Here is an 11,668-nt window from a genome sequence, read left to right as displayed (position 1 = left end):
AACCCAAAAAGACATTCCTACAACCATAGGTCATGAGAGCAATCCCTTGTCTTTATTTAATCCTCCATCTTTACCTGTATCTTCCATGAGTGCTCCTTCTATTCCTCAACCAATCAGTGTGACACAAGGGGGCAATTCCTTCAACAACTTTATTCCTCCTTTAAGTGTCCCTTTTCCTACCCAATCATCACCAATGCCTACTTATCATAATGTCCCACCACCTTCTCAATCACCTATGTCTAACATCAATTCTTCCACTGAAATGACAATCAACAATCTTTCTCAAACTTTGTCTTCCTTACAACAACAAATTGCTTCCATGAGTCAACCCAAGTTTAGTATGCCCACCTTTGATGTTGTGAGCCCACTTTCTCTTGATATTGTTAAATTCGTGCCACCTAAACATGTGGAACTCCCTCAATTAAAACTTTATAAAGGAAAAGATGATCCTCTTACGCATGTCAAAACATTTCAAACCTTGTGCACTAATTTTGCTTATGATCAACTATTACTTGCAAAATTATTTACAGGAACACTAAAAGATAAGGCCTTACAATGGTATTTCTCTCTACCTTCTTATTCTATCACTTCCTTTCAACAATTGGCAAATGCTTTCATCCAACAATTTCAAAACAACATTGATCCTAAAATCACTTTGACTGATTTAATGCATTGTAAACAAGGTGTTAAAGAAAAAGTGACTGATTTCATTGGTAGATATAAGCATTTGTGTGCTCAAATTTCTTTTCATGTACCTAATAATGATATTCAAAGAATTTTCATTTCTAATTTACAAAAAGATATCAAGGAAAATCTTCTTTTGTCTGAGTTTACTTCCCTTTTGTAGTTGTGTGCAACACTCCATAATTATCAATTGGTTGTGAGTCAAATGGAGAAATCCACTCCTATGACTCTGAGTGATAAGGGGGAGAGTGTTCAACAACCGTTTGCGAAGTTCAAACCAACAAAAAGCTTCAGCAAGTTCAATGATCCAATCAACAACAACAACCATGTGAATGCTAGAATAGGTGTGCCTTCTATTTCTAAATTTTTCCAAAGAGAAAGGCAGTTTACTCCTTTGAATGAATCTTTACATAATATTATGTCTCACTTGTTGCATAGAAATGTTATCAAACTTCCTCCTATAAAACAATTTTATCCTTCCAAACTTGCATCTCCCTATTTTGTTAACAATTCCTTTTGCCAATTTCATCGTTAACCTGATCATGATACTGAGAAATGTTTTGCATTGAAAAATAAGGTTCAAGACTTGATTGATAATAATACTATATATGTGGCAGGTGTGAATAATAAAGGGAATAAATCATTTTCTCCTCCTAATCAAAATTTTAATATTTTCATTGATCCCTTGCCATCTCATACCTCTAACGTTATTGAGATTGTGCCTAATTCTCTCACTTCTAAAGAATTCACCTCTATTGCTCCAAACTTGGTTAATATGGTAGAAACACAAGATACGCCTAAGGATCCTTTTATTACATTTGACCCTAGTGAGACCATTAGAGCACCCGATGGCCCTTTATACATAATGGCGAAGGTTAAGTATATCCCTTGTCGTGGTGCCCTGATTGATCCCTCTTGGATGGTTAATGTCATAACTAAAGAGTATCTTTTCACTTTATGATTGCATAAACCACTATATAATGCTTCTAATATGGTTGTGAAGTTATTTGATGGCTTCTCTTGTCCTACCACTGGTTCTATCACTCTTCTTGTTGAAGTTCATACTAAATCCATAGATGTTGACTATGTTATCATACCATCTTCTAAGAAATTCCATGTGAAGTTGGGCTATCCTTGGCTATCTTCCATGAAGGCTATTGCTTCTCCACTCCACAAGTTTCTGAAATTTCCTCACAATGGAGAAATCATAACCATGAACCATATCTTATTTTGTCCATCTGAAAGAAGCCATGGTGTTCCTATTGATCTCTTTTGGCTTAAAAAATTTCAATCTCTGCCATAAAGGAGCGATGCTCTTTTTCAATCTTATAAAAAATGGAAGAATGATATGATCTTATCCTTATGTCAACCTAGATCACCAACACTTGGCATTCCTATTATTCTTCCAGATGAGGTTCTTCCACTCTCTGAAAGAACTGTTAGAGTTTTCGGGTATTTACTTGATTAATTAAACAATATTTGTTTAATTATTTAAGTTCCCTTTATCTCTTTTACACTTAAGCTAACTTTAGGTGCATAATAATTAATTCTTTTATTAATTATTATGTGCAAACCTAGGTTTTCCCTTTTAGGGTTTCTTGACCTATTAAAGGTTGAGTTCTTTCTTTTCATTGTAAGAAGAAGGATTATGTCATTACACATTTTGGTGAATATTGAGCTCTCCTCTTTTGAGCATATTTTCCCATGTTTTGTTCTTCAGATTATTTTGCTTCATTGCTTCTCCTCGTGACATATTGTTTTAGCTTGCAGAAGATCTTTAGGCTCCTGTGGTGTTGTGTTTCTCAACTCCAACAAGTACTAATCTCCTTCCTAAGGAAAAATGTCCACCTACTCCTATGGATGTGACTTTACCTTCTTTTAAGGAGAACACCAATATTCTTCCTAAGGTTAGACCTATACCTCCTCCTCATGATGGACCTGGTCTCCTTCCTACACCTAATATTCCTCCTTTCTATGGCACAGTTCCACCTTCTTCCTCTTATCGAGAGAAGAGGCTTGCTTCTCCTATTGTTCAATCGAAAAGACTTCAACCTAAACCTTCCACTTTCAAGGAGAGAAACATTCCTATTTGTTGAATTGTTCCTCCTCCTTCTCAGCCTTCCACTAAGACTCGACAGAATCATTGTGCCAGAGAACACCGATGAAGACGTTGTGTTCAAGCTCATGAAGCTATCTCTCAAAATACTCAATCTCCTCAAACTCCAACAATTGACATGATTCCCCTTTCTCCTAAGCAAGATGTTCAACCTACATCTCCAAATCATAAGTTACATAAAACATGTGATGGTTTTACTCCTATTCATGTTCTTGCTCCTGTTTCTCTAAACTTTGATGAAGAAATGGGTGAAAATATTATTCATAATGGCAGTACAACTCCTAATGCTTCTGATAGTGAGTATGAGTATGTTGATGTGGATAAACATTTGTTAGATGAGTTTTCACAAACCTTAATCCTAGCTCCTTGAATCAAACAAAGTGACTTACAACATGAGCATAGTCCTGGTTTGGATCTTGTGATAGCTCCATCTACTGTACTCAATGTCGCTCCTCTAGCATGTTGCTCGCCTTCTCGAAATAGTGATCAAAAAGATCGAGAGGTGGATGTCGTGCTAGATTAGCAATATTAGCATTGTAGATATTTCTCCCTCTTCTTTCTTTCTCTTTTGTGACCATTCTTCTATGTGTATCCATGTTCTTCTATTGTTCCCTTAATGTCTACTTCGAGACAATGCAAAGCATTGAGATCTTTTCTTGGTCTCTTTCATGTTGACTCAAAAGATATCCTCTCTTCCCTTTTCTTCTAAGGTAGTGTCCTTCTTTGGGGAATGAAGATTATTATATGCATATACATACATGATATACATGAGTTATCATACAACATACTGACCCCGAGGAAAGTGACACTGCCTCGTATTTTGTGTTCATTATCCTTGGGTTTATCTCGGTTGGGGGATAAATCCTTGCAATAACGTGCTCCTTCTCTTCTCTCTCTTGGGTGTATCCTACCTTAAAGCCATCGCTACCAATAAGGCACGCACGGTCGCTTTAACGTGGGGGCATACACTTTGCTCATATTTTCCTTCTTGTGATACTTAAAATTACTTAGTGAACTTTATTTTGCTTTGTAATTTTGTGTATCCTTGCTTTCATGACTCATAGTGAAGGGAACTTTGCTACTTGCAGTCATGGTTCTCCCCTTCTAGATATTCCCTTTTACTTTGTCAATCAAAGTCGTAAGATCCTAAGTCCACTGGGAGCTTGGCGCATCTTGCCTCCTTCACATGGTAAAATTCTTTCAATCTTGTTTCCTTGAACTTTACTAGCAGTATTGGCGTACGCTTATACTCTCGCTAAAGTGGGGGCTAAATGTAGTGTCGTAAAATTGCAGTCCTAGAAATTTTTGACAGCATTAGGGTCCTCACGCATGCAAACTCGAATCCTCTAGCTTGATCGAAGACCGGAGATTGCTTGGCTTGCAGGAATAACTTCTTTCTTGGCCTCTGCATCACTCCGTCTACACTCTGCCCTAGAGAAAGGGGTAGGAAAGGGGTGTGGTGCCACTATCCCCCCTTGGAGAGGGGTGTGGTGCCCTTTTCCTCCCAGGACAGGGGCTTGACGCCCGTGTCCCTACCCTATTTTGGGGAAGGACTTTTCCTAGGGTTGCATTCTTGGTTTTGTCTCAGGTGGGAAACTCCCTCGATGTCGGTCTGTGATGAAATTCAAATCCAGCAACATGTATTTAAGGGGGCATATGCTCTCTCATTCGCATGAGTTTTGAAGAGGTGGAAGTTGGACAAGATTGGAGTATGTACACGTGATCAAGCATTCAATTCTTTGTCACTTTTGCACTACATGATTCAATCAATTTCCTTTCTATTTCAAACAAGAAAGAGGGGATCAACTTAGCATTCTCCATTCATTCAGAATTCAATCTGCCATCTTTGTGTGGAGAGATTGAATCTAGTTAATTATCTTCTCCTATTCCTAATTTAATGGTGAAAAGTGCTTGAAGGATAATCAATAGTGAAACTCTCATCTGTCTTTAAGGGAAAGGGTAGTTTTCCTCTTGATCTATCACTCACCATTTCCCCACCATTACAAGAACATTCCATAATTGAATCAAAATTATACTCTATTTTTATATAGTAACCAATGAAGATACAAGAAAACTTACGAGATCTCTTCATACCTCTAAAATAATGAAGGCCTTCTCTAGCCTATAATGAGCACTGAGGCTTCCAGTTTGTTGACCTGGTTTACAATTGTTAGTGTTTTATCACCTCCCACCACAACAACTTCAATTTGTACCTAATAGAACAATCATTCATGTATTATTGGATTTGAAATGAAAAAAAGCACAAATTATTAAAAAAATATGGAAGAACAACATCAAGTACTACAATTTGAGCCATAATGGTTGCCACTTAATAGCTTTGAAACTTTAAAAATATCTAAGAAACTTCGAGACAATCAAATTATTGGGCCAACTTTTTGGCTATTGCATGTTTCATCTTGGCCAACTAGGAGATGGTTGTTTAAGCTTGCACCATGGTTTTGTGCATCTGTGGTACTTGGGAAGATGTATTATGATACGTTTTGGGTGTAGTTGTAACTTGCATTGATTCACAATGTACTATCCTTGTTGGCTATGTGTTTTGTGGCTATCTGTTGTGATGCTACACATTTCATCTGTATGCTATTTTGAGTCTGACTTAATCAGTGTTTTTAAATCTTGTGGAGGATATAAATGAAAGATCAAAGCATGGCAAAATTGTAGACACGTAAAATTGTCCTAACCTAATTAAATAAATATTTTATTTATTTAATGATTTTATCCTAAACCTTCTATTAATTAAATAGATATTAATTTATTTAATTAATTCATTAATCATCTTCAAGCCTCTAATTTAAATAAATATTTTTATTTATTTAAATTATCCTTTCCCTAAATTAAATATATTGGTCCCACTTCTTCTATTAATTAAATAGATCTTTATTTATTTAATTAATTCATTAGCTTTTTCTCTTCATGACACTTGTTATTCATCTGTTAATTTGCTTTTAACCACCCCCTTCATATTTTATCATTTCCTATATCTACCCTCTAATCATAGTTGACCATTTATCCTTTCACCTCTTAATCCTAGCTCTCCATTTCTAGGGTACTCTCTATATAAGAGGATCATTTCATCCTTATCAATCCTAATTAATGCGATCATATCCCTAACAAGCGAATCAATCCTCATGTGAAGTTTTATGCAATCAAGCAATCAAGAATCTACACAACAATTTGTTCTTTGTTGAGTTCTTCTGCACAATACAAAATATGAGAGCAACATCAATGGAGATAGAAAACAATGGAGATCAAACCCTACTAAGCATGTGAATGGTATTTAATCTTTCATGTTTTTGATATTTTGCATGTTTTAGGTTCTTCATTGGTGTATGGTGGTTTTTTAGTTGTAGAACTAGGGTTTTTATGTGGTTGGATCTTTGTTGGTTTTACAATAGTTTGTCATTCCATTTTCACTATATACACAAAGTGTGGTGGTGGTGTGCTATGTGGAAGTGTGCAAAGAAATGCCTAATGTTTATTAAAAGGCAATGCGCTGAAGGTAGCTACATTTGAGTGGACCCAGAAGTGTGCTAGAGGCAGTGAGTTGAAAGTAGTTGATGTGGCCAAATTGAATTCTTGCACTAGAATTCAATCAATTATTTTTGTCAATTTGAGGTCGAAGCCTCCTTCTATAAGTGTTGTATTTATCAAGGAGTAGTTAACCTCCTTTGGTTGAAGCCATAAAGTTGTTATTCTAAAAGTTATTACTTCCTTGGATTATCACCCTTAAACAAAGTTGTAATCTTGTTTTATAATTGTGAGGTTGGATTTGGACAGTAGATCCAAGCAACTTTCTCACCATGGTTTTTCCCTTGTTGGGTTTTCCATGTAAATCTTGTGTCTTCTGTGCAATTGTGATGTGCTTCATTTCTCGTAATTTGTTTTTAAATGAAGGTTTTAAGTTTATGCTAAAGGATTTAGGTTTGATTGAATATTGATTCACCCCCTCCCCTTCCTGCCCACTCGCTCCTCTTAGTATTCCAATATATTTTACAAAGATGCCATAAATGAAATAAATAAATCATGGATGAAGCAAAATAGTAGGTGGATGAACAAATGACACATTCAAGGTGGAAGAGGAAATATTACTTTGATGAATTTAACCCCATTTTGAACCATCAACAAAAAGCTTATTTAGAGGCCAATATCCTATGGAGGTCAAAGATTCTCATTGTTCTATTGAGGATTGACTTACGCCATCTTTAGTGTGAAACAAGTATGTGGAAATAGCCTAAAGAGATTTGAGAAGAGCCCTGGTTTGTGTCTTTTGCATAGTGAGGATAATGAAAATAGGAAAACACAATAGCTTACAATGTGTGTGAAGACATCAAGGTCTTGAGTATATAAGTAAGTTAACAAGAATGTACTTTGATGAATTATTCATTGAGAAGCAGGTAGAGAGAATGAGAGAGCTCATTATCGAATAAACTAGCAAAATAACAACACTTCACAAAACAAAAATGATAAGATTTGTTGTCCATTAGACCTTCTTTGTCTCTTAGATGTTAAAAATCTTATTTTACCATAGTCCATGATAATATGCTTGAAGGCTTCTGGATTCAACTGTGTTTATCTTTTTGAATCAACGTTTTGAACCACACTCCATGATCCATCATCAAGATAGTGAGTTAAGACCAACTAAATAGTGATAGGGTGCATGAGGTTAGATGAGTGACACAAGAAACAAGAGATGATAATGGAAATAAAGGAGAGGGAATGAGAGGAAAAAAGAAGGTAAAAACATTAAAAAACAAAGCATAAAAGTCTCAAAATATAGGCAGGAAAAAGAAGCAAATTAAATAAGTTATGTCCTTTCTTGTCCTTTTGTTGTTTCCTTTGGTTAGTTTTTTGTTTGGTTTGTACCAAGTTATTTAATTTGCTTCTTTTTCTTGCTTATATTTTGAGACTTTTATGTTTTAATTTTTATATTTTTACCTTCTTTTTTCCTCTCATCTCATGTCCTCTCTTTCCCTTATTATCTCTCATTTCTCATGTCACTTATTTAACCCCATACCCCCTCACTATTTAGTCGGTCTTGGGCTGCAATTCACTCATTTTCTGCTCTCTAGCTCACTATCCTGATAATGGATCATAGAATGTGATCGAAAAAATTGATTAAAAAAAATACACGCAATTGAATTGTGAAACCTTCAAGCATATTATTTTATCATATCTACCTGCTACCTGCCTATATGGTAAGCTGCCCGTATAAATTGTCCAAGAGTACAAGCCAATGCAAATTAGCCTGTACTCAAAGAGGAATCCTCATTTACTTGCACATAGCTGCACGTGAGCGTTCTGGGCATCCAGAAATAAAATATACCAAGATTTATATTCATTTAAATATCAGTGAACCCTAATTTTATGGGAATGTCATGTCAAGGCTTAATAGAATGAATGATGTAAAACGGCAATTACATTGCATACAGAACATCGAATTTATTGTACACAGTGGGCATTCTTTAGATTATTATTTTCTCCATCCCCAGGATCTCAAGTTCCCAAAAAACCGTGATAGCTAGAAATTCTATCATTTTTATAATCTGCACATAAACCATGAAATTGTATGGTACAATCTATACATCTTCTAACAAGGTACTGGCTAATTAAGAGCCTTGAGATTTGTATTTTCGGATGGCCCATAGGCAAATATACAACATAGAATTCTACGCCAGAAGCCAGAAATTTTTCTGCCAGCGGCTATTGATGAGGTACCCACCAATCTTGTTGCTCTGCTTCCTTACACCCAATGTCAAGCACTCAGTATTTGCAATGCAGTACTCTACCAATGCATCACTCCTTGTATGGAACATCCTGCAAATGAATCAACATTATACTCCATTTTTAGGTATACAGTAACCAATGCAAATGCAAGAAAACATATTATAGATCTCTTCATACCTCTGAAATAATGAAGGCCTTCTCTGCCCTATAACAAGCACTGAGGCTTCAAGTTTGTTGACCTGGTTTACAATTGTTGGTGCTTTATCACCTCCCACCACAACAACTTCAGTTTGTACCTAACAGAACAATCATTCATGTATTGGATTAAAAATGAGAAAAAACAGAGAATTTTACAAAATATGGAAGAACAGCATCAAGTACTACAATTTGAGCCATAATAGTTGGCTATTAACAGCTTTGAAACTTTAAAACTATCCAAGAAACTTTGAAACTATCAAATTATGTTAAATATTTCAGAACAATGTATTCATAATCAAATTTTTCAGATATGATGAAATTACTTGGTTAAAACAAAATCCAAGAGAGACAACCCAATTTTACTGCTACTTCATGAAGCCATCTCTACATTATCATATTTAAACATTCTATATAACTTTCTAGTTTCTCCTATCACTGAGCCCATTTTTAACTAATGAATTTGGTTTTGAAGTCAATAAAATTGATCCTTTTACACTATTACCCTTACACCCAAATGTAGTGGTACTATTAGTACAGGCTTATGGTGGTATACTAGATCAGGGGTGTCTAGTGTGCAGGATATGTTGAAAAGTTCTATAAAATACCTCTGGCCGGCGTGCCTTGGATAGTGACTCCAGGGAATTCACCAAATCAAATCCCTTGGCCTCTAGATTTCTTTCATACGCCTTTCCAGAGCAGCAAAACTTGTCTGCATTGAGTTCACACAAATGTAAGGAAGGCAATATTATCCACATAACTGCAACTAAAGAGCTGGAATCAAGCATACATCTAGTCCAAAATGTAATATGTGGAGAGCTGACTAAGAATTCTATGTTATACCTTTGAGATGTGTAGATAACAGAGTTTTGTGGCAATCCACAATGTACAGCAGAGTGACAATATCAGAATTGTTGACCACATGAGAGAGAGCCCACAACAATGCCAGCCTTGCTTCACGAGATTCATCCACAAGAATCACCACTCTTTTTCTCAGTCTCACTCCATTTTCCTCGCATTTCCATCTCTGAAGGTTGCCTTCACAGGTGGCGTCCTCATCAAACATCTTATTATAACCATACCCTGCTGCTGACGAATCTAATAATCTGTTCTCCCTGCTGGTGAGCTGACTCAGCAGAGCTGACCCACTAGATTTCATCCTCTGCCCTTTGATTTTCAGCTCCTAAGTTGAGTACTTAAAACACTGTAGTACCAAATCAATTTATGGTTTTGTGAGGCCAGGGGTTTATTACCCACTTAGAGTTCAAGCTTCTCTGTTGGGGAAGGTCTCAAATAGGGGATATGTAGCAGGTGGAGGTGACTCTAAAAGAATCACCCCACACATATGAATGGAAAACATTGAGAAAAGGCCATGGTTTGGCCTGGATTTTTGGCCATTAAAGTTGCAAACCTGGTCAGAGTTACAGAAACACCAATAGTCTTACCTTAGGTGATCCAAATAGTTTCCCTCTTCTTGATGATTCACATATTTGTCTTGGAATCTAAAACACAGAATTAATTTCGAAACAATCTTTCACAAAAACGATACAAAACCATTAAAAAAAACCAAATTTGCCTACGAAGAAGAAACGTTTTTCTCTTGGAAGCTACACCATTGTATGTGTCAGAACCATCTCAATTCATTGAACTATAAAATCTCAATGGCTTCGTTTGGGTATAGCCAAGAAGAAGGTTTGAATATGTCACCTGGGAGTCTCTTAATGTAGAATGGAAAGAAAAGAGGATTGGGCAAGATTTATAGTCCATTGGGCTGACTGTAAGTGTTAGCCCAAAACAAGTAAAGAGGTGAAATTGACCATGTAAACAACAAAAATGCATTGCGGAATGGGCCATGTAATGTTGCACCCTCCTATGATGGCATTCACACATGGACGTAACAGTGATTTGTTGCATGGTCAGTGCGAGTCACAGGATTTCACCTCGTTTTCGTTGAGATGTACGGATGTCATGAGCACATGCACGCCCACGCGGTTTCAGATTCCCCAGAGCTGGAATCCATGCAATTGCATTCTTCACTGACACCTGATCTTACATTCGCTGACATGGCCACTCAGATTTCGTGAGAAGAAAGAAAAACCTAAAGAATCTGCAACCCAATTTTGTGATTTTTCATTGCAGGCCAACCATGCATTAGGCATTTGTGTATGGTGTTGCAGATGTGGGTCCATGGGAGGTGACAAAACAATCGAAAAGAAGTCAAGAAATCTTGCTCACGTTGTATTCACATTCCTCCAGATCAGACATTGTTTGTTTTATTATCTGCCTGGACATGATTCGTCTTTGCTCTCCATTGTTGAATGATTAGTGCAGGCACGCAATTTCTTGGTGGGAGAAGAATTATTATTCTTTAAGGCGCCAGATTTTCCAAAATCATGATTTTGATGCCTCGTTGGGAGATTCACATTCGTTAATCAAGATGAAAAATTGCTTGTTTTATCCTCCAGTCCTGGATATGATTCGTCGTTTCTTTTCCTTTGATTGAATGATTGTTATGGCTTGCACGCAATTCTTTGCTCCAGTAATTATTATTTTTAAAGGCGCCAAATTTTCCAAATCTTTTTAGGCTTATTCACATTAAGAAATATCTTGTCGGTAACACAATTTTTTATGTGTCGAGCTGTGAGAGAGATGATTTAACATGCGACTCTTTGAGATTGAGACCTTGACTATAAATATTGAATGAGTGGGCTTGACGGTGAGAACGACATGGAAGTGACGACCTCTTTTTTTAAGATAGAAATATTGAGTGAGTGGGCTTATAGGTGTCATCCTCTCCCTTCCAATCCTACACCCCACTCCAGCATAGTCTATATTTATTGATGTATATATACTAGTCATTGGACTATATAGCTCTAATGAAAATTCCATGGAACTATTGTGGAGATAATTATGTTTAAATAGAATCAA

The 11,668-nt window shown here is 36.4% G+C and overlaps 1 protein-coding gene across 1 annotated transcript; it reads right to left on the bottom strand.

Annotated features, from left to right (window-relative positions):
- Positions 1 to 8,336: 8,336 nt before the first annotated feature.
- On the bottom strand, positions 8,337 to 10,864 carry LOC131048021 (uncharacterized). Its single transcript, XM_057981845.2, has 4 exons — positions 9,584 to 10,864; positions 9,349 to 9,452; positions 8,723 to 8,841; positions 8,337 to 8,635 (listed from the first exon to the last, which is right to left on the bottom strand). Exons 1-4 carry the CDS (start codon positions 9,897 to 9,899, stop codon positions 8,488 to 8,490), a joined length of 687 nt encoding a protein of 228 aa, XP_057837828.2. The 5' UTR covers positions 9,900 to 10,864; the 3' UTR covers positions 8,337 to 8,487.
- Between the last annotated feature and the right edge of the window lie 804 nt (positions 10,865 to 11,668).

This window comes from Cryptomeria japonica, chromosome 6, assembly GCF_030272615.1.
Source record: "Cryptomeria japonica chromosome 6, Sugi_1.0, whole genome shotgun sequence".
Lineage (NCBI taxonomy): Eukaryota > Viridiplantae > Streptophyta > Pinopsida > Cupressales > Cupressaceae > Cryptomeria > Cryptomeria japonica.
Note: the sequence above shows the minus strand (reverse complement) of the source record. Positions and strands in the feature narration are given on the sequence as shown.